Raw genomic sequence first — 24,065 nt, forward strand, 5'->3', positions numbered from 1 at the left:
GCCCGCGGACCACGAGTTTGACAGCCCTGTTCTAAGGGATCCCTCCCCACCTCCCATATATTTCAAAGGGTGGTTAAAAACCCACAGTTGTTATTTTTATTGTGAGATTTATCAAATTGATGCTGCTGAAAAATCCAAACCAGCTAACAGTTCTGAAGATATTTAAGAGATTGCACTAATATCCTGAAGCTATTCTTATATTTTTGATTTGTAATGATTTTGATATCAGCAATGATTTGTAAAACAGTATAGGAGTGTTTTTAAAAAATCAACTATAAACTTTATTTTATTACCATATTGGGACTTGATCATGTTATATACACATATAGAGATACAATTACACCATAATTGATAACATTCAAATAGTTTTACTTTCTTAAAATATGCAAATTAAAATTGGTCTTAATGAGCTACTGTTGACATATTAGTGGAAAAAGATATGTATTTTGGAAACTTCTATGATTACATTAATTATCAGGCTATATGAAAGTCAGACCTAAGTTAGTTGCATAAAATGAGTCAAAACGTATACACAGAGGGTGCATACATATATAATTATACAGAAGAACCAAATACAGTTACAGCAAACGAAGTACATACAGTGAACAAGAGGCCTGCTTTGTGCTGCACAATTAATACACAATTTAGGACAGGTGATATTTAGTTTCTCCAGATCAGCTGGTTAGGAAGTTTATCCTAAGATGCCTATGAAGATTTAATGGAGAATTTAGGACGGGACTCACTTTGTGAAGCACTTGCAGGAGACACAGAAGTCGAAGAAAGCATGCTCAATTGGTTCAGATCCAGAGACTGCTTCCGAGATACACAGGGAGGCTTAGGAGGAGGAAGAGCAGAAGGAGGAGGAGGAGGAGGAGGAGTTGGGGATTTGAGATGACTGCTTGACTGCTGTGGACTAAAAATATTACCTGAAAAGCATAATTAATAGATGGATTTGTTCTGTGAACCAACATCAGAAAGAGTATTTCATTTTCTAGAGTTGTTTCCCCAGTTTTTCTACAGTACATATTAGTTATACAGTCCAATATTTGCTTATAAAAAGGATGCAGACCGCCTCACTTTTTTGCACTTGTTTGGAACATAAGTAAGTTCTTTAGATTGCAGTTTCACTATTCCTACTGGAAGGAAACTGAATCTCCCCCCCCCCCCCACCTCCAAGCAATGTTACTACTGTGAGAAATTGTCTGCCACAGAAGTCCTGTTTTCCTAGTTTCCAGTCTGCTCATCCATCAGGTGAGTGACAGGATATTATTATTATGCAAGGGGAGTGTGTTCTGAATAACTTCCTTGCAATTGCCCATACTTTTCTTATCAATAAGATCATAAATATATGTTCACATTCCCTAAAAGATTCACTAAGAAATCTAAACAAGTAAGGCAAAACTTATTCCACACATATCTTCTCAACACAAATGGAAGGTGCTTTGAAACGATATTTACCTGAAGAACTGCTTGCTGAACTTGAAGGTAGCTTGATGGGAGGTGGTCTGTGTTTCACACCTTTTCCCAACACTGAAGACTGTATATAACCTGCCACACCCTCAGTCTGCTAAAATCAAGCATATAACCTTGGAGTCAGAATAAATTTACAGAAGTAATTCTAACAAACAAATATGGAAACTGATAATGCAAGTCAAAATTAGTGTATTTGTATTTTCTCAGGAATGGGAATAAACATTATTAGTAGAGTTTTCCTGAGCTCTTTATTATATTCCTAAAAAGATCTCACTTTTGGGGAATTATTTTTAATCAAACCAGTCAAACCAAGAAACCTGTCTCCATACGACAAAACACTTTCATCTCACATTTTATCATCATTTAAACTTTGAGCCCTGAGCCTAGAGTTCAGATCTATACTGAGTGATCTCCCAGAATATTTTTAAAAAGCTTAATTCGATGCGATTAATTCAATTCTGAATCATTTAATATTGGATCTGATGATATTAAATGAGTTAATATACAGATTGTCATATTTATATTTTTATCAAAAATTGAATATGAACTTGTTTTCCGAAGTCGTTAAAAGAAAAATAATCCACCCAGCTCTTTTCATCTTTAAAACTATCCCAATTGTTTTAGCCCTTAGAAAATGGGCTATATTAAGATGTGTGGACTTCTATTCACAGAATTCCCCAACCAGTGTTGTTGCTTGTGAATTCTGGGATATCTTTATTATTTTCCCATCACATCAGTAGTGGGATTCAATTTTTTTTACTACCGGTTCTGTGGGTGTGGCTTTGTGGGCGTGGCAGGGGAAGGATACTGCAAAATCCCCATTCCCTCCCCACTCTCAAAATTTCTGCTACCGGTTCTCCAGAACCTGTCAGAACTGGCTGAATGCCACCTCTGCATCACATATTAATTTTCTCTTCTAGATGAATACTTTTCAGGCTTTATTTCTATTAAGGAAGATGATCATATTTGCAAATGCTTTCTTTATTTGTTAAAGTACATATAGTATAAAATATTAGGAAAGAAGATTAAAGTGAAAGTGAACAACCTCCTTAACTTTACATATGATTCTCCTCAAGCCCTCACCTCAATAATCTAAAATCGTAATGGCTTGCCCATTAGAATCATAAGTCATGGCGGTTGTTAAAGAAGGCACCCACATGACTGCTTCACTTAACAGCCACAATCCCTGTTCTCCCCACAATGTTATTAAGCAGAGAATGGGGTGCCGCAGAGGATGGGGGAAGCCCCAGGAGACCTGGCACAGGCATAGGCCCACACTGCAGTTCCCAGCATCCCAGAACCTCCTGAGGCAACCTGTACTCTTTCCACCATCCCAATGGGTTCCACACCCATGTTCCTACCTCCGCACAAACTTTGGGTCTGCCTTCTGCCCTAATGGGTCCCTTCAGGCTTTGGACCTGTCTCCCACCCTACTTGATTCTCACAGGCCTTGGACCTGCTTTCTACCCTGCTAGGTCCCCCACCATCCTCTCTCCATCATGGCTCAGTCTACTTACATATTGCACAAATCACTGGGGAAGAACTGGCTGATCCACCCCATGGCTTTCCTATAATAGGGTGGGGGCATGCCCAAGGCCTGCAGGGCCTCAGCCAGGTAGGGGTAGGCCCAAGCCTACTAGTGGGGTAGGATGGGGGCAAAAGAAAGGCGGGAGATGCTGTAGCATCCCTGTGTCACTCGTAAGGGTAAGCCAAATTTTGTTCACGTGGCCATGGGAATGTGCTGTGGCATTAAATTCAGATACAGATAGTAATTTCAGTGCCATCAAAATTTTGGATGGTTGCTGAATAGTCACAAGTTGAAGATTCCCTATATTCTATTCAGATGACCATCAGACAAACTATTTCTTGATATCTTTTCTAGACAATTCAATATTTGCACATCACAATAATTAAGAATTCTGGAAAATTCTGGCTTTTTGTGAATAACCAATGAAAGAGAATATTTGTAACTCAGGATTGAAATGTGGGGTCCTTTCTAAGCTTGGTTGTTTTCTTGCAGACATTTCATTATCCAAACTAGGTAACATCATCACTGATAGTAAGTAGTGGGATTTATTCTCAATTCATATTCAAGTGGCATACCCTGTCAATGTTGGTGGGAGTGGCCTATTGTGAATGACCTTCAGAATGATGTGGATAACCATACTTTCATTTTGTTTCTCCCCACTTGAAGGAGAAAAAATAAACAATAATATTAGCTTATTGTATTTCATGAAAGCAAATTCTTAGTTTATAATTTAGGAGCCGTGGCGGCACAGTTGTTAGAATGCAGCATTGCAGGTTAACTCTGCCCATAGCCAGGAGTTTGATCCTGATTGGCTCAAGGTTGATTCGGCCTTTCATAGTAATAACAATAGTGCTTAGTGATATGTCCACGCAGACATGAGCAGAGACTTTTCCTACTGCCGTCAAGTGTGGGATGTATTTTAAAGTTATTGGTTAATTGGCTGAGAGCTTCTTTTAAAAGGAGCTGTCGGCCAGAAACTGAGGTTAGTTTGTAGTCTGCTCTTATCTTGAATAAATAGCATTGCTGGAATGTGCTCCTCCACGCACAGCATTGCATTGGCGACAAAGGTGGGATTCCTGAGCTTGGAGCCAACACTGAGAACTGTTAATTGAGAGGTCCCAGAGATTAAGAAGCAGTGGCGACTATGTTGTTTTGGAAAGATAATGGCTAACCCACCACAGTTTGCACCATTTGATCCTGAAACACAGACGTGGGATTCTTACTTAATGCTTAATGCAAGAGCCAAGGTGGCGCAGTGGTTAAATGCAGCACTGCAGGCTACTGCTAGATCAGCAGTTCAGCGGTTCAAATCTCACTGGCTCAGGGTTGACTCAGCCTTCCATCCTTCCGAGGTGGGTAAAATGAGGACCCAGATTGTTGGGGGCAATATGCTGACTCTCTGTAAAACCGCTTAGAGAGGGCTGAAAGCCCTATGAAGCGGTATATAAGTCTACTGCTATTGCTATTGCTATTGCTTTTTAACTGTATATTGGAAGCTAATGACTATACAGATAATCTCAAACAAGTGCTTTTCTTGAGCATTTGTGGAAAATAAGTGTTTGAGATGGCAAGGGCCCTCATCACGCCCCAACTCCTTCAGACAGTTAGAACCCTACCCTAACCCTAATCCTTGGGACATATTATTGTGTAAACTGCAGGAACATTACACCCCCCGACCATCTTGCATTGCCAGAAGACATGCTTTTTACCATAGGGACTAGACAGAAGATGAGTCTATGTTATATGGTGGCCCTCCAGAAGGCAGCTATCTACTCCGGATTTAGCAACTTAGACGAAGCCATTTGAGGCAGATTGGTCTGTGGGGTTCAGGATGTTCGGTTACAGAGACGATTACTGGCAAAACCGACGTTAACGCTACAAACAGCAGTGGAGGAGTGCACGCCGCTGAATCATCTAATAGATCAACTGAAGAGATATAGATGTCAGGCAGCCCCCAGGCGGCATTCTAGCACCAGAGGATAATAATGCAATTCATCTATAAAGAATGAATAGGCGAAAGTCATGTAATTAAGTCACTAATAAAAAATGAATTTGCATGTTTTTTAGACAGGGCTTAAATGAAACTATGATATTTTTGAGAGTACAAAGTTATCCTCTAATAGTTAAAAATGACTTACTTCTAGTTCCTTCCCAGGAGAAAGTTGACTGGCATGGATTGATCCACTTGAGTTATGAAAAATCTTCACAGGACATTTAGCTTCATTTTGAACCAGCTCCTGGTATTGGTTGACTACTCTATAACATGAGATAAATATGTCTTTCATGAAATTGCAGAATTTCTATCTAGATAATGAACAATAGCAGAGATCTGCTTATTTTTATATTTCTGCTGGCTATTAATTTATATACATAAGGTACTGAATGAAAACAGTGTATTTAAGCTTACTAAAAATATTCCCTATGGAAGATATTCTACTCTTCTACACAATCATATTTTAGAAACAAATTCTAATTCAGCACTTTTCTTTATTCTGAGTTTAATGTTTGAGTGGATTCTAAGAACAGTTCCTGAGTTTCTGTTGTAATTACAGTATATAATGACAAGAGAAGCATGGATAACAAAAGAAAGTAATTAAGGAAGAAATTAGACACTTTGAAATACAGAATGTGCAATTTAAACAATAAATACAAAGGATTATACCTATCTTTTAGAACTACACTTCAGTTCTTTACTTAAATTTTCTGCAAAACATTCCATGCCACAAAAGTGGACAACATCCTAACCTTACACCCCAATACTTGGTGTTAACACTATCCTATTCTGACAATATATGCATTTGATGGGTGAAAAAGGTATATTCTAGGCAAAGATCATAGGTTTTAAGACAAACTTCATTTCCAAGAAAAAGAACAAAGAAAACATAAAGCCAATCTGAGGAGTTTTTGCAAGAGCAAACCCAGCTACCCGTAGAATCGTGCAAATAGTAATCAGGTACTTACCTTTCTGCTTCCGACTTTGAGCCAATAAGAAAACTGTAAACAATATAATACACGAATTAAAATTAAATAAATATACAATATAGATTATATATGTCACATCAACTGAGCTGAACATACATGAAGTTTGCTTAACGCGAAAACCCAACTTCAAGCAGTATTTAATCTCTGATAGTTCACTGGCTAATTCTTTCTCTTTCTCTCAAACTAAATATATGAACTATTACAAAGCATGGAAAGGATGCTGGACTAAATGTGGTCTGATTCAACACTTTTTACACTTTTATGCCCCAAAACCTGGGCAATAGTCACCCCATTCCTTAAATTATTTTTTCCAAACAAATATTTTCCAAATATTTCCATTGATACCTCTACTATTCCCTTCACCATGAACTTGTTTCTGCTATACGCCATCCATCCTGACTTTATTTATTAAGATCTGCCTTTTCAACTGAACATACATAGCAATGATGTGTGGAAAGTTCCTGTTCTGCCAAAGGGTGGAAATACAGGAGGGCTAAAAAAGACTTTACCAGTGTCTTATAAAAATATAGCTGCAATTTTCAGAGATTTATACAGTGGATACTTTCAGAAATAGGTATAGGTAGTCTTTGACTTACAACCATAATGGAACCTCCCATTACTGTCATAAGTGATGAAGGCTGTTTAGTGCAATGGCTTTAATGATGCCTACTCCCTGCTCTCCCTGATGGGGTTGGTAAACACCAGGAGGTGTTAAAGCGGAGCATGGGGTGCCTTGGGACTCACCCAGCTGACTCCAAAAAAGAGTCAATCAAGCAGCAAAAAAGCTTTGCAAAGCCAAAAACAGGAAAAGGAAGCAAAGAAAATCCTTCGGATGGTTGTTTGCGTGGAAGTTTGTTTCCAAAGTTAAGGATGACTCAGTACATGCAGCAAACAGTCACAGAATAAGCTGGTTTGTAAAGGGAGTCAGGCAAGCAGCAAAAGGCTTGGAAATGTTCCTTGGAAAGCTTTTTGCTGTTGTCTGACTCGCTTTAGGACTCAGCTTCTGCTGATACTGTTTGCTTCATGTGTTGAGTTCTTGGTAGCTTTGCAAAGTATTTTTCTTCACCTCTCCACAAACAACCCCCAGAAGGGTTTCTTTGGTTCCTTTATAACCCCCCCACTTCCTTTAAAAAAATTAAAACCTTTCCCTCTATTCTTTAGCCTGCCAATCACTTATCACAGTAAGTAACTTGCAGATTTTGTCACTTCCTTTCCAGGCACACAGTAAATTTAGTAAATTAAGTGGTTAAAGGGGATCAAGATTAGAGGACAGAGGTGGAGAGTTTAGTTTCAAGATCTAATTGGGAGGGGGAGAAAAATCCACAAGCCTGCCCCCCTCAGCTTTTTTTCTATTTTCTTTATTGGGAAAAAAAGTGAGTTTGAGGAAGAAAAGCAAGGAGATGATTTGCGGAAACTGGTTGTAGAGCTGCCAACTTTGCATGCAGCGGGCTGGTTCCCCCAAAGTCTAGCAAGAGCTAGGAAAGATCTGCAGTCTCAACTGTCAGCTGATTGGAGCAGAGGCCTAGTCCATAAACAGGGCTTCTTCATATTTTACAAAATGCCACCAATTGATGGATCACTAAGCTTCCTCCCTGGTGTTTCAAACATCAGGATTTCACTACAGCCAAGCAAATAGGCTTGTTTGGAAGCCTTTGTGGCACAGGAATGCAGCGCTCCGACCCTCATCTAGTTGGGCTCTTCCTCTGCTTCTGGGTTGTTTTTTCTTGCTTCATTTTGCTTTGTTCTGCTTTCCGCTAGTAAGCAAGCTTCTCTCTTTTGTTCCTTGGAGGTTTGTTTGACTCCTTTTAGGACTCAACATTTCCTGCCATTTTTGCAAAGTTTTTGTGGCTAAAGCTTTGGCTTTACTTGCTGCTCAACAAGGCAGGGCAAATACACAAGTGGGTGGTGCATTGCAGCCCCTCCCTATGGTCAAAAATGTGGGCAGGCTGCCAAGCCCTTAAATTTTGATCATGCAATCATAGGGAGGCTCCAATGGCTGTAACTTTGGGCATGAATCATAAATACCTTGTTTCATTTTGAATGGTTGCAGAATGGTCATAAATTGAGGGTAACATATATATTTTATTTATTTATTTCTATCCTGCCTTTATTATTTTAGAAATAACTCAAGGTGGCAAACATATTCAACCCACCTTCCTATTTTCCCAACAACAACCTTTAGAGGTGTGCTGTGCTGAGACAGTGACAGGCCCAAGTCACCCAGCTGGCTTTCATGGCTAAGGTGGGACTTGAACATACAGTCTCCTGCTTTCTAACTTAGGTTATAGCTTTATTGATTAGCCTATAGGCCATATCTAAGCACAACTTCTAACTTGATGTCTTAACTAGTAGACCAAAACTGGCTCATATAGCCATTATGGTTAGATAAAAGTCTGATCTGACAACATTAAAACAATTAAATCTATTTTATTGCTATCAGCCTACATGAAATTGCAGCTAAAACATTACTGAAGATTTGAAAACACACCAGGCACACAAACTGAAAATGAAAAGAAGCCTGATCACAAAGTAAGAGTCAGGACAGGTAACCCAGAACCCACATGCTGTCAGGAAAGTGAAAATTAAGAACGAGTTAAGGTATGAACAGTAAATATGAAAAAAAGAATTTTTGTAGGTATGTATATTCAAATTAAAAGAATTAGTACTATCCCCTGCTCAATGAAGACAGCAAAATGCTAACAAATAGTGAAGAAAAGACAGAGCTTACTCAACTACTATTTTGATTTGTTGATTCCACCCAACAAAAAGCACCTTCAAGGGTATGTGAATAATGGCAGGATGAAGAGGCAGAGCTGAAATTTGAGACTAATAGAAACGTGGTTGGGAATTTATATTGACTGAATTTAAATCTTCAGATTCTAGAAGAATTAATGTTCTGCCATTATTTCTAAGAAATCCTGAAGAAGGGGTAAAATATGAAATCACTGGAAGAATGCAAACACTAAAAGAGGGGGCAAACTACAGTCAGTCTGACGTAGATATATTATGGCAAGATTCTAGAGGAAACCATAAGGACATTGTTCTGTAAGCCTGTTAAAAACAATGCTGTGATTACTAGAAATCAGCCTGGATATATCAAGAATTAATGAGGTAATATTACATCATTAAAAAAAAATAACTTCCTTTATAAATTATGGCAATGCTGTTGACATAATAGATGTTGACTTCAGCAAAGCATTTAGCAGTGCTAATTTGCAAACTAGATAAGGGTGGCCAACTGGGTGTATTCTGAGTAAGATTTCTCAGGCTTCATCAATGGCCTATCAGAGTGGAAAGAGATATCAAATGAAATACATTCAAATTAAATCTGGATCCTTTACGCTCATTTTTGGGCGAAGAAGTGGAGGAAATGCTCATAAAATGTGTTGAGAACTTATTGGATGGAGTAGCCAATATCACAGAAGACAAAGTAAAATTCAAAACTATTTTGATGGGAGGAAAGGAACAGAATAAAATATATCAGAAGCAGCTGCAAAGTTCTCAATTTGAGACATAAAAACCAAATGCTTCGGTAACTTCACTTGTGAAAAAGTATTGAACAATAATTGACTTCAAACCTGATATAATAAGATTAACTATCCAAAGAGCACATACAATTTTAAAATTGATTAAAGTCTGGTCAGTTTCAGGCATATAGATATGCCTGTACACAACATCTCATCTGTTGTGATCCACAAGGTGAAAAAGATACCCACCCCTGCAGTATAAAATTAACATCAATGTTTTTTTCTAAAACTGAAAGATGTACTCACTGTGATGGACTTTCGTTATCCTCATCATTTTTAAGAGTCTGTATTTTACCATAGTACAATGGATTTCCAAGGGACTGAAAAATTGTCAATTTTGTCTTCTGAAAATGATTGCCACTTTCACATTCAAACACATAATCATCTTTTATTTCCTATGAAATAGAAAAAAACACTTATAACTATTAAACAACATATTTATGATGTGCTTAGCTTGTTATACAGTTGTACAGAGAACAGCAACCTTTGGGAGTCTTGAGAATACAAGAGTCTTCATAAATTCTTTTGTTTGGATCAGTGGTGGGTTGCTGCTGGTTCGGACTGGTACAGCCGTACCAATAGTGGCCTGGAGGAGCTGAGAGTGTACCAGTACGGTGGCTCGTTTGGCACATCGGCGGTCTATAGCTGTATTTATGCCAAAAAGGCACATTGCCCACACGTGCACAGCGTGCAGTGCCTGCGTGATCCCCAATAAGCAGCTGGTTGTCACAGGGGCGGTGGATTGCAGGCGTTTGCACAAACAGACTGCGATCAGCATACTGGTAACAGCAACCCACCACTGGTTTGGATGATATGTTTCATTTGGTAATGGATAAGATTACTGGGCTATGTAAAAAACTAAATCTAACATCCTATTATGTGTGTATCCTCTTTAAAGGTGACAACCAGGATCTTTTTATATATATATAAATAAAGTTTTTTTATTTTTTGTTCTCTATATATATACATTCACATAATTATTATTCTTTTTTTTACATTCATAATTCTAATACATTTGTCATTCTATTTATAGAATTGTAATATTCCATTCGGGTTGTTTTGTTTACCATCCCTCACCTATTTTGACACCCCCTTCTTCTCCTTTCCTTTTCGCCCTCTCTCCCTTCTCTACTTCCTTCCTTCCTCTTTTCCCTTCCTTCTTCCCTTACCTCTCCCCTCCTCCTCTTCCCCTTCCTACCCTCTCTCCTTCTCTGCTTCCCCCTTCTATCTTCCTCTCCTCACCTTCTCTCTTCCTTCCCTCCTTTTCCTCTCTTCCCCTCTTTCTTTCTTTTTCTGTTGCTGCAGGTGTCTCTTTCAGCTCTTAATTTCTATTTTCTTGGGGTGGTATTTCCGAAAACCCAAAAATCTTTATATATCATTTCTTGTTTTTAAAAAAAAGAATATTTTTATTTTTTGGTCAGACAAAAACAGACAACAAATAACACATAGAACCTTCTTCAATCACGTACAGCGTGTCGTTTGTTTGTAAAGTTTTTGTGCATCACTTCCATAGTCCTCACTTTCAAATGTATGTAAGATCACAAATTATCAAGTCATTTCAAACAAGTTCTCATATCATCAATCCAGTATATTATATAATAAATTATTATAATTATTAAACATTCATTTGACTATAAATTACTTTTACATCCTTTTGTATGAAATATCCTAAAGGTAAAACTATATAATAGCATTCCATTCAATAACATTTCATCTTTCTAACATATTCTAAATAAAAATTGATTATATTTAATAACAAATACTTTTAAGTCTCCTCTTGTAGTCCTCATTTACAGTTTGTATAAAATTTCATAGCCTTAAACTAGTACCAATATATGTATTATTATTAATATTACTCATTTATATGACTATATACAATACTCTAAATTTAACTAAGTTTGACTTAATTTTTATTATAAACTTTCACTACATCAACCTGCATCTTTCCAGTATTAGTGCAGTTTTATATCTCGTGTCATTTGTGGAATGAATATTCTGGTTGTTTTCTTAGTGGGTCTTTTATGGACTTCTTTTCGCAACTTGTTGCTCATTGTATATCTTATGAGCACTCGAAACCCTCCATCTGTCCTTTCATCAACTTATCTTTTATCTTATCACTGATGTTTCAGTCAAGATTTTTCTCCTTACTTCCATCAAATTTTCTCTTTTTTCTTCTTCTGTACTTTGAGGTCTGAGGTAGAGTTCCAGTCCACCTATCTCCCCTTTCCATAGTCCACTCTTACTATTTCCAATCACGCTCAGTATGCTGTCAGTATCCACAATTTTCTTATCTCTTTATTCTTTTTTTCCTTCAATTTTTGAAACTCTGTCCTCAACTTTCTTCTTTTGATAAATATTCTCAAATTTTTCCATCTCTTTTTGTTGTTCTTTGTTCTGTGTCATCCATTCTCATCTCAATTTTCTCTGTTATTATTAATAGCTTTTGAATTTTAAACATAATCATTTGCAATATTAATGTTTCTTTTCATGTTGCGCCATCCTTCCAACTTATAAACACTGCCACTATAGCATTCAAGGGCTTTTATTCATTATAATCTTTCAACTCAAAACTTTGCCTTTACTGCAAAACTCCGAAACAGCAGCTGTATAAACAAACCATGCTCTTTCTATTATCACTCTCAATAAACAAACTGAAAGGAACTCCAATGATCAAAGAGCAGAAAGAAAATACAATGATTCAGCCTCCAGCCTTAAAAGTGGCAGTGTTACTTTTTTCTCTCTCTGCTATTACAGCCCTTTTAAATAGCAGACTTACGGAGAAAAATTCTTAATTAAAAAAAAACACCAATCCAATCAAACGTAGAAAAGCAAGAAATTTTTAATCCTCAAGTATATATAGAAAAAGTAAAAAATAAAAAGTAGAAGAAAAACAGCCTTTCAATTTAAAAAATAGGAAACATTTGCAAAACTTCCATTCGTAAAAAGAGAATTTAAAAAAAAGGATAACACACTAAGTTTAATGTAGCTTAATTTCGCAGCTTGTTTTCTTTTGTCTTCAATTTTAATTTAGTTTTAATTTTCTTTGGGTAGTCGCTTTTCTCATAATAAAATTTCCTCACCAATCCAACACACTATTCTCTTCCATTTTCTTTCCGTTCCGGAGCTGTCCCAACTTCAGCAGTTTCAGGGCTGTTTCTGTCATTAGGAAAAAGAGCATCTCCTGGATCAATCAGAGACTTTGCGATGCCCCTGAGATCAGCAGAATGAAAAAGTTGGAAACAACCTTGGAGGTCTTCTAGTCCAACCTTTTGCTCAGGCAGAAAACCCTACAGTATACATTTCAGACAAATGGTTGTCCAATCTCTTCTTTAAAACCTCCAGTATTGGAGTATTCACAACATCTGGAGGCAAGTTGTTCTACTGATTAATTGTTCTAACTGTCAGGAAATTTCTCCTTAGTTCTAGGTTATTTCTCTCCTTGATTAGTTTCCTTCCTTTGCTTCTTGTCCTGCCTTCAGATGCTTTTGAGAATTGCTTGACTCCCTCTTTTTTGTGGCAACCCCTGAGATATTGGAACACTGCTATCATGTTACTACTAGTCCTTCTTTTCATTAAACTAGACATAGACAGTTCCTGCAACCGTTCTTCATGTTTTAGCCTCCAGGCCCCTAATCATCTTGCTCTTCTCTGCACTCTTTCTAGAGTCTCAACATGTTTTTTACATCGTGGCAACCAAAACTGGATGCAGTATTGCAAGTGTGATCTTATCAAGGCATTATAAAGTGGTACGTGATCTTTATTCTATCCTATAATGCAGCACAGAACTGTGTTGGCTTTTTGGGGAGCTGTAGCACATTGTTGGCTCATATTTAAGTGATTGTCCACTAGTACTTCAAGATCCCTCTCATAGTTACTACTATTGAGCCAGGTAACATCTACACCACGTGCATAGTTATTAGGCAAGTGAGCATTTTGACCATATCATCCTTTATATGCATATTTTCCACATCCAAACTATATAAACTTGAATGCTTAGTGCCAGCGAATGCTGGCTGGGGAATTCTGGGAGTTGAAGTCCGGACATCTTCAAGTTGCCAAGGTTGAGAAACACTGGCTTAGTGAATACAAGCAGATCAGGTGATGTACAGTGGGGCAAAAAAGTATTTAGTCAGTCACCAATTGTGCAAGTTATCCCACTTAAAAAGATGAGAGAGGCCTGTAATTGACATCATAGGAAGACCTCAACTATGAGAGACAAAATGAGAAAACAAATCCAGACAATCACATTGGCTGATTTGGAAAGAATTTATTTGCAAATTATGGTGGAAAATAAGTATTTGGTCAATATCAAAAGTTCATCTCAATACTTTGTTATATATATCCTTTGTTGGCAATGACAGAGGTCAAATGTTTTCTGTAAGTCTTCACAAGGTTGGCACACACTGTTGCTGGTATGTTGGTCCATTCCTTCATGCAGATCTCTAGAGCAGTGATGTTTTGGGGCTGTTGCTGGGCAACACGGACTTGCAACTCCCTCCAAAGGTTTTCTATGGGGTTGAGATCTGGAGACTGGCTAGGCCACTCCAGGACCTTGAAATGCTTCTTACGAAGCCACTCCTTCGTTGCCCGGGTAGTGTGTTTGGGATCATTGTCATGCTGAAAGACCCAGCCAAGTTTCATCTTCAATGCCCTTGCTGATGGAAGGAGGTTTGCACTCAAAATCTCACGATACATGGTCCCATTCATTCTTTCCTGTACACAGATCAGTCGTCCTGGTCCCTTTGCAGAGAAACAGCCCCAAAGCATGATGTTGCCACCCCCATGCTTCATAGTAGGTATGGTGTTCTTTGGATGCAACTCAGCATTCTCTCTCCTCCAAACACGACGAGTTGTGTTTCTACCAAACAGTTCTACTTTGGTTTCATCTGACCATATGACATTCTCCCAATCCTCTTCTGGATCATCCAAATGCTCTCTAGCAAACTTCAGATGGGCCCGGGCATGTACTGACTTAAGCAGGGGGACATGTCTGGCACTGCAGGATCTAAGTTTCTGGTGGCGTAGTGTGTTACTGATGGTAGCCTTTGTCACGTTGGTCCCAGCTCTCTGCAGGTCATTCACTAGGTCCCCGCGTGTGGTTCTGGGATTTTTTGCTCACCGTTCTTGTGATCATTTTGACCCCATGGGGTGAGATCTTCCGTGGAGCCCCAGATCGGGGGAGATTATTAGTGGTCTTGTATGTCTTCCATTTTATAATTATTGCTCCCACAGTTGATTTCTTCATACCAAGCTGCTTGCCTATTGCAGATTCAGTCTTCCCAGCCTGGTGCAGGTCTACAATTTTGTTTCTGGTGTCCTTCGACAGCTCTTTGGTCTTCACCATAGTGGAGTTTGGAGTGTGACTGTTTGAGGTTGTGGACAGGTGTCTTTTATACTGCTAACAAGTTCAAACAGGTGCCATTAATACAGGTAATGCATGGAGGACAGAGGAGCCTCTTAAAGAAGAAGTTACAGGTCTGTGAGAGCCAGAAATCTTGCTTGTTTGTAGGTGACCAAATACTTATTTTCCACCATAATTTGCAAAAAAATTCTTTCCAAATCAGACAATGTGATATTAAGACATGATCACAGAACCATCAAATGTTTTGTTGCAAAGAGTGAACAGGGTCGCAAGAAACATGTTGAGAAAAAAACACACACATTAACTGCTAAAGATTTGAAGCTACCAGGAACCCATTATCCTCCAATGCTGTCATATTTCAGAACTGCAACCTACCCAGAGTACACAGAAGGTAAAGAAGGCTGAAATCCGACCACCACTGAACACGACACATAAGTTGAAATGGCAAGATTGGGCCAAGAAATATCTGAAGACAGATTTTTCAAAGGTTTTATGGACTAATGAGATGAGAGTGACTCTTGACAGAGCAGATGGAAAATAAAATAAAATATTTTTTTTGTAATTAATAAAATAAAAATTTAATTTTATTAATTGCAAAAGATTGGAATTATCGCTGTTGGACAACTGATCTTTGTCTGTATGATACCTATAGTTGAGACGCAATAGAATTCTGAATACAATAAACTGGTTTATTCACACACTCAACAGCAGCTTATACACAATTACATTCTATTGCTAAGAAGTTGCCCACTTGAAGAATTCACAAGTGTTCTGTTTTACTGAATAATTGAAAATGATCTGCAGAATTTTCCTTTAGTCACCTAAATGCAATCATGAACAAATTATTCATTACATTGCATTTCCAACTTTTGCTAAAAAAAAAAAAAGTTCTTGGAAATTAAAAATTTACTACTACTCACATGAATTGGCCAGACACTTGGTTGTGAATCATCGGGTTTCATAGATTTTTCCACTTTAGCATATTTTTCCACCTTGAGAAATAAGAAAACCAAATTAAAGTGCAAGTGAATAAAAGCAACACTTGAATAAGGCATACATTTTATAAATAATATAGTTATTTTTTTAAAAAATAGTTATCATTTTGGTAATTTTAAGAAATCTAATCAACATAGTTCAATCTCCTCTGGAGCCAGACAGACATGTAGTCCTATTCTAGCTGAGCCTTTCAGCCCAAAAGATTATCTATGCTGGATTAACCTGTTGATTACGTATAACTCTAATGAGGATTTTTAAAAATTACTTGTAATGACATTCATCTTTAGAAATAGGGAGGATAAAACATTCCCAGAAAAACTCTCACAACAAATTTACTGACATCAGCAAAAGAATTCTTCATTTCTAAAAATAAATAAAAAATATTCAACATTTTAAATAATTATATAATTAGGCAATGGGTTAATTAGAATAAATTAAATTGCCACAAAATAGCAAACAGGTTTAGGATTTCACCGAAACACCTTCACCAGCTTGGGTGATAGAAGGAAAGCTTGTAAATCTGTAAACTTACATCTATTTCAGATGGTGCTGTCAAATAGCAGGGGTTCTGTTTCCACATATCAACACACTAAAAGAAGGGCAAACATATATAAATGGTCATCAGGATCGATACATTTCACAACTGTATTATTTTAAAAGCTTCTTAAAATAAGCATACATTTCCAGCTTTGGAAATTTTGAGATCATACTGTTGGCTTCCTCTTCTCTCCTTTCTTTTTTGCAAATAATCAAATAGCTTGAACTGTGGTGGAATGGTACTTTGAGACACCTCCTGCTGGTAATTCAGAGATGGCCTGGAATATTTCTTGAAACATCTGTAAGATATTGCAAGGATCATGTAAAGAAAATTTATATTTTTGAACACATTTGTACAAGCATTTATAAGCATTATAAGCATTATATACAAATCATGATTTAATGATTTAATAATGTAGTTGCAAAGCTGTGCAATTCCTTTTAAATCAAGGAAATTAAGTCAATTGTAAGCTTATATCTTCAATTTGTAAAATATTTGTATTTAATTTTGTAAATATATATATATTACATTTGTAAATATATTGTATTTAAAATTCCTTTTCTGTAGTGGTTAAGACAGTGTTTTTCAACCTTTTTTGTGCAAAGGCACACTTTTTTCATGAAAAAAATCACGAGGCACACCACCATTAGAAAATGTTAAAAAAATTTAACTCTGTGCCTATATTGACTATATATAAAGTCTTTTTCCCACGGCACACCTTACACTATGTCACGGCACACTAGTGTGCCACGGCACAGTGGTTGAAAAACCCTGGGTTAAGACACCAGGCCAGAAACCAGGAGACTGTGAGTTCTAGTCTTGCCTTAGACAAGGGGTGTCAAACTCGCGGCCCACATCATGCGCTGGCCACACCCACATTTAGTGAAGGGGCAGAAGTTGCAATATGCCATGTGATAACAATGTGTCATCATGAGTTTGACACAAAGATAGCTGGATGAGCTATCACTTTCTTTTGGCCAGTCACTTTCTCTCAGCTTAGAGAGAGGGGCAATGGCAAGTGACTATTGAAAAACCTTTGCAAGAAAACTGCAGGCCTAATCCAGAGAATTGGATACGACTAAACCAAAGGGAAAAAACTTTTATTAATTAATATAAATTTACAATTGTATTGCAAATCCAAAGGTTTTTTCCCTAAAATATATTTGCATTCAGTATTCTAGGTTATTGTATAGGTTTTTAAAAGTTATCTAACTTGAATGTAATCAACCTTTCCCCCAGTATAACAGAAAGCAAACTGTTGCAAAGATTCTCTAAAGATGAATATTTTCCAGTACCGTTTCATTGGGTGAGTATTCATTTTTTGCTTATTATACAAAAGCTGGTTTGCTGTGCACGTAACAGCAATTGATGGATCTAGACACAGAGGTTCTGCTGTTGCCAGTATCAGTTGACTTTCTAATAGAAGTTTGTCTTCCTAAAACACAAATGCAGAAGATTCTAAAAGAGCAATAATTCTTTAATGCTAAATTTATATGCACATTTTTACAAGTTAGTCCGCTGATGTCAATCAATATATTTCATTTTCAATATTTATGTAGACAATAATTAGTTTCATTCTTATCAATGTGCTAGATTAAGTTGATTCTTAAACATACTGTATGTGTAAATATTAATAGACAAGTTTTCTTTTGAATCTATTGGGTTTGACTTTTTAGTTCCAATAATTTTCAAGACTGAGTAGTACTGCCATTTTAGAATTAGATAAATTTATATTTAACATTATTTTAGTAACATATTTAATAATACCCATATTCTAGTTACACACACACAAAAGTACAGCAAGTCAGAAATTGCTCAATTTCTAGAATTTAAGAGCTACAGTTGCTGTCAAATATTAACTATTTGTTTATTAACTATTTACTATCATGTCTTAATCAGAGAAAAGGAAAACAAACTAGAAATTGGTCATATAAGTAATGATTATGTATTCATTTAAAACACTAATTTGATGGGTTGTTCAACTAAGAATTATTAAATAAAATATTGCTTAACACAATGTGTGCCACATAGAAGAATGGCAGCACATACACAACTACTGTTTGCCATCCATCATATCAGTTCAGATAACAAGTGGGACTCTATAGGAGTATACTTATTGATTGCTTTCCTACTTCTTTCTCCTTGCAGCCTCTTTTGCTGTTGTCTCCCCGTATGTTATTCTGAAAGATCAAAAGGTCTCCCAGAAGACAATAAAAGATGGCATGTGAAAGCAGCCCCAACTTCTAATTCTGTAACTCAAATGTTCTGCCATAAGAAACAATTGCAACTAGGAACCAAGTCCACACTTTTTATTTCTGGTTTCTGAATAAGATGCTAAACTTGCACCTAAGTTGTATAGGTAGTCAACAACTTATGGCCACAATTGGGATTGGAATTTGGGTGGTAAGTTGTGGTCGTAAGTCAAGGCATCCACATGATTTTATGACCATTTTTACAACAGTCATTAAACAAATCACATGGCCATAAATCTGAATCCATTCTTGTGAATGGGCATATTTTTGCTGGAAACTGGCAAGTAACACTAGAAACTGGTAAAAACATTGCAAATCATGGTGATATACCCATGAGATGCTACAGCCGTGTGTGCAACCGGAAGTGCTTTATGGGCCGCAAAGCACTCTTTGCGGAGGACTACCTGTATTCTTTACTTGAATGAATTTCCTTTGAATAAAATATTTTTCAACATAGATATTTGGAAAAGTGGTATTTTTTTCTGATATGTTCGTTTTCATTATGGAAGAACATTCCATCATATTCCAAATACAGGCTTGCTATTTGAAAATGATTTGTTCGGTGGTTCATTGAATAAGCTAATACCAGTCTTACACCAGAAATACAGCTTACACCAAAAATGTATCTTAGTTCAGAAATTTCTGGACTACCAACTTATAATATCACAAGGCTTATATAACTTTGTTTCTACCTGTGTCCACTTGTGGTTGTCACTTGTAATAGAATGCACATCACAAATCAAGGTCTAGGGAAAAAGGAGGGTAACCATTTGTTATGAAATATAAATGAAAGTTAATTGAAGCTTTAGCAATTGCAGTTCTTGAAAGCATGAGGAGTTTACCTGCATTGTTGGGCGCAAAAGAATGTGTTTGCTTTGATACGTTGGAGATTTCAGATTACCAGACTGTCTATAGTCACGTATTTCTGTTATGACACTCCCACAATGGAAAATATTAATCTGTTTAGAAAATAAACATAGAATTACACAGTCATTAATGTTTTTAACACAGATTTTTAACAGTATGATTATACTTAAGTAGAATCAAAATGATAATTACATCTTAGGAACAATTGTTAAATGCATCTTCTATCAATATATCAGAAGAATTAGGATGGCACCAGGTCATATAAAAAATGATACTTGCTTTCAAATTTTTTAGACAAACTCAAAGTTCTAAATCATATACTAAGGAACAATTCTGGTCAAATTATGACATGAACTTTGATGCATATGACAAACAATAATTCAAAATAAATTCCTTTCTAATTTTTAATTTAGAAATGCCCTAGAAAAAGGAACTAAGTGGGGGGGGGGGGGCATAAGAAACTAAGTCTTAGTACACTGCCGATCTAGTTTTATTTTGCCTTGTTTTATCCTTGAACTTATATAATCATAATCATACTCACTGAGGTATTAAACAAAGCATTATTCAAATCATGGTTTCTCACTGAATCAGAAATCATAGCTTGTCAAATAAAATATTATATTAATTATGTTTGCCTTAGCTGTGTTTTGATGTGAACTCTAAAATGAGTTTGTGAAAATAAGTAGGTTAGTGTAATGCTGCTAGTAATATTACTAGCAATTTAAATAATATTTGGGGCTAAAGCAACTATAGAAATCTAAGTAACCATTTTGCCTTAGGGTCATATGGATCATAAATGGTGAATTACAGCCTTGATTTTACAAAGAAACATACATCTATATATGCACACATCTTGTCAGGGATGTTTATCTTTTTACTGTCAATCCAGACTAGGATTTCTATTTTGCTACAACTAATAGCAATCTTCTTCTCCTGTTTAACTGTAAATTGGCTTGCCACATGGAACAATTGTTAAGGTTGCAATTTTTCTAGATTTACTCTGTTCAGTTTTGTCTGTTAACAGCTATCACTCTTGTTCTACACACTGCCTACATAGTGGTAGCTGTGTATATCCCAACTGACTGTCATACATGCATAAGTAGGGTTGACATTACACCAAAAATGCATTAAAATCCACAAATAATCGTGCAAATTCTTTTCAAACCTGAGATTTTTCAAGAAGGTCAACTAAAATAGGGGGTAGCTCCTCAGCATCCAAATATTCAAGTAATTCTCCTTCTTCATAAGGAAGTCGAATGGTTTCTGAATCTGTTTTAAAACAAAATAAAACTCAGCAAGCATCTATTACTCACAACAAAAGCAACTCTGATATGCTTTGAATCAGGCTTCCACCTACTGGAATAATATTTCAAAATATTACACTGGTGCACAATTATTAGGCAAGTGAGTATTTTAACCATATATCATTTTTATGCATATTTTCCAACTCCAAGCTGCATAAACTCAAAAGCTTAGTGGATATAAGCATATCAGGTGAGGTGTATTTGTGTAATGAGGAAGGGGGTGGCCTAAACAAGGGGTGCATAATTATTAAACAGCTTCTTTTCCTCAGGCAAAATGAGCCAAAAGAGGGATTTAACTGATTTTAAAAAGTCAAAAATGGTATAAAGTCTTTCAGAGGGATGCAGCACTCTCGAAATTGCTAAGATATTGGGACGTGATCACAGAACCTTCAAACACTTCGTTGAAAATAGTCAACAGGGTCGCAAGAAACATGTTGAGAAGAAAGACGCATATTAACTGCTAAAGATTTGAAGCTACCAGGAACCCATTATCCTCCAGTGCTGTCATATTCCAGAACTGCAACCTACCTGGAGTGCCCAGAAGTAAAAGGTGTTCAGTGCTCAGGCCAAGGTAAGGAAAGCTGAAATCCAACCACCACTGAACAAGACACATAAGTTGAAATGGCAAGACTGGGCCAAGAAATATCTAAAGACAGATTTTTCAAAGGTTTTAATGGACTCATTAGATGAGAGTGACTCTTGACGGACCAGATGGACAGGCCCGTGGCTGGATCAGCAACTGATACAGAGCTCCACTTCAACTCAGACACCAGCAAGGTGGAGGTGGGATACTGGTATGAGCTGGTATTATGAAAGATGAGCTAGTTGGATCTTTTCAAGTTGAAGATAGACTCAAAATCAACTCCCAAACCTATTGCCAGTTTTTAGAAACTTGAAATTGCTAAGATATTGGGACATGATCACAGAAGCATCAAATGTTTTTTTGCAAATAGTGAACAGGGTCGCAAGAAACATGTTGAGCAAAAAGACATTAACTGTTAAAGATTTGAAGCTACCAGGAACCCATTATCCTCCAGTGCTGTCATATTTCAGAACTGCAACCTACCCGGAGTACACAGAAGGTAAAGAAGGCCGAAATCCAACCACCACTGAACAAGGCGGGCGTCATCAGGGGAATGTGGTTCTGCAGCTGACGTAGCCACAATAAGGTGGCACAGTTAAAAAAGGATGCTGCAGCCGCAGCCTTAATAGCTCACGCCGATGCTTGCAAAGTCTTGTGTAGGGTGAGTTCGGCCGTTTTATTGTCTGTTTTAAGCTTGTCCGCAACATCCCCTGAAACTAGGGCCGAGAATGTGGCCAGAGCCGCGACCAGAGCATCTACTGTTGGAACCTGTAGGGCATCTGAAAATTCCTTGTCTGTGTTATAAAACCAGCGATCATTGCTGCCGGGATCGGGGGTGACCCAGGATGAGCCCATTGGTTCTTGACAACTTCCAGAAGAAGGGGTGAATCAGGCACCCTCCTCCTTTTCTGTAGATGTCTTAGAAAACATGATCTTGCCAGGCTCATCCTGAGTTGTGGCAGTAGCCGGAGCAGCAGTTCCAGGGCCCAATTTGGTAGTGGAACGAGCCTTGTTGAGAAGTGACTTGAAGAAGGCGGCGGGGGGGGGGGGAAGCTCTGAAAGGCTGGGGTATCTAGAACAGGTGTCCCCTTGTTCTCTGATAGTTCAAGGTCCTTGTGAACTACCTTCCCCCACCAGTGATATCTCGCTAGTGAGGGATGGAGAGGCTGGCCTCTGGACCTCCCAAGGGACCGATGATTGGCCCAAAGACTGGGCTCTGGTGCCCCCCTTTGCTTTTCTGGAAACCTGGGTTGACCGCTTCTGTAACCTCATGCCTGAAGCAATGCCCAGGGAAATGGCTGAAGTCACTATCTTCTGTAAGCTCTCTGGCAGATTATCCAGATCAGCCAGATCCTCATAAGGGCCTGCAGCTTCCTCCTCTGCGTCTCTCTGGGGAGCTAGGCTGAGCCTAGGCATCAGATAATCCCTAGAAGTGGCCTCCAGGGGATTTCCTATCACATCCCTGATGGCACTGAGTGAAACACTGAGAGCCAAGGTGGCGCAGTGGTTAAATGCAGCACTGCAGGCTACTGCTAGATCAGCAGGTCAGCGGTTCAAATCTCACCGGCTCAGGGTTGACTCAGCCTTCCATCCTTCCGAGGTGGGTAAAATGAGGACCCAGATTGTTGGGGGCAATATGCTGACTCTCTGTAAACCGCTTAGAGAGGCCTGAAAGGCCTATGAAGCGGTATATAAGTCCACTGCTATTGCTATTGCTGCTATAACAGAAGGTGAAGGAGAAACCTCCAGTCGACTATGGCTTCTAGGTCCGACAGGAGATAGTGGAGGTGGAGGACTGGAGAGCCTAATTGGTGATCTAGACCTGGGAGAAGGGCTAGACCTATGTGCCTGCACCTCCCTTTGTCCCTGTGCTTGAGCAACCCTCTTCTCCAGCACATGTTGCCGGCACTGTTCCTAAGAGTAGCCAGGTGAAGAATCAGCAACCCCAGGGGAACCCTCCTGTTCGGACCTGGCGTCCGCCATTTTTATCTCCCGCAGGAGATACTCATGCCAGCACCTTCTCATGGAGGCAATGGAAGGGCCCTCTAGCCGGAGTGGCTACTGCTCTCTCAGGCACCGCAGTGCAGCTCCACGTGGCTGTCTTGCAGCAGTGTCTGGCACCCACGGCTTCCTCGCACTGCCATCCAACACACGCAGCTGCTTCAAGTTTCCGTCTGGCATGGTCAACGTCACCAAAATGGCCACCGGGCCCACACAGCCACTCCAAAATGGCCTCCCCAGCCTGTGTGGCCACTCCAAATTGGCCACCCAGTATACGTGGCCATTTGAAAGCTTTCAGAGTGCTGCGACGAAGGCAAAGAAGCCGCTTGACTAAAAATCACTTGCGACGATAGGAGAAGATACTGGAGAAGCAACTGGAATCAGTTGCTCAAAGCCAGTCACTCTCAGTGCCAGGAATTGCCTAGGCTTTGCGTGGCTAATGGCCCGGAGCGGAAAGCTGAACTGATGCTCCAGTACCTCAACAGGTGGCAACGGAACGGTCCCCTTACAATGCCAGCAGCTTTCCTTTAAAAATTTAGAAAAATAGCCAATTAAGGTAAAAGAGAAAATTTGCTCAGGAGCAAATTTGCTCAGGAGCAAATTCTAATCATAGTCACCTCAACCAGACTGAGTGACAAACTGAAACTACAGA

The 24,065-nt window shown here is 38.3% G+C and overlaps 1 protein-coding gene across 19 annotated transcripts in view; it reads right to left on the bottom strand.

The window, feature by feature from the left end:
• The window catches only part of SUPT20H (SPT20 homolog, SAGA complex component), a 39,044-nt gene that overhangs the window by 7,487 nt on the left and 7,492 nt on the right, over nucleotides 1-24,065 (bottom strand). For 18 of the 19 annotated variants that reach the window (XR_015696787.1, XR_015696789.1, XR_015696788.1 and 15 more), the window contains exons 7-18: nucleotides 20,691-20,794; nucleotides 19,501-19,617; nucleotides 19,351-19,404; nucleotides 17,702-17,841; nucleotides 16,548-16,704; nucleotides 16,401-16,457; nucleotides 15,793-15,864; nucleotides 9,757-9,905; nucleotides 5,963-5,995; nucleotides 5,140-5,257; nucleotides 1,459-1,567; nucleotides 744-926 (exon numbers count right to left, since the gene is read on the bottom strand). Coding sequence is in view for 16 of the 19 variants with exons in the window: in XM_087716560.1 (XP_087572686.1) it covers nucleotides 744-926; nucleotides 1,459-1,567; nucleotides 5,140-5,257; nucleotides 5,963-5,995; nucleotides 9,757-9,905; nucleotides 15,793-15,864; nucleotides 16,401-16,457; nucleotides 16,548-16,704; nucleotides 17,702-17,841; nucleotides 19,351-19,404; nucleotides 19,501-19,617; nucleotides 20,691-20,794 (1,293 nt within the window). In the remaining 3 variants the exon portion in view is untranslated. The remainder of the gene's footprint in view (nucleotides 1-743; nucleotides 927-1,458; nucleotides 1,568-5,139; nucleotides 5,258-5,962; nucleotides 5,996-9,756; nucleotides 9,906-15,792; nucleotides 15,865-16,400; nucleotides 16,458-16,547; nucleotides 16,705-17,701; nucleotides 17,842-19,350; nucleotides 19,405-19,500; nucleotides 19,618-20,690; nucleotides 20,795-24,065) is intronic. The other variant, XM_087716553.1, reaches the window with a different exon arrangement.

The sequence above is a fragment of the Thamnophis sirtalis genome, unplaced genomic scaffold (assembly GCF_051295495.1).
Source record: "Thamnophis sirtalis isolate CommonGarterSnake01/CBP01778 unplaced genomic scaffold, rThaSir2_p1.2 scaffold_5, whole genome shotgun sequence".
Lineage (NCBI taxonomy): Eukaryota > Metazoa > Chordata > Lepidosauria > Squamata > Natricidae > Thamnophis > Thamnophis sirtalis.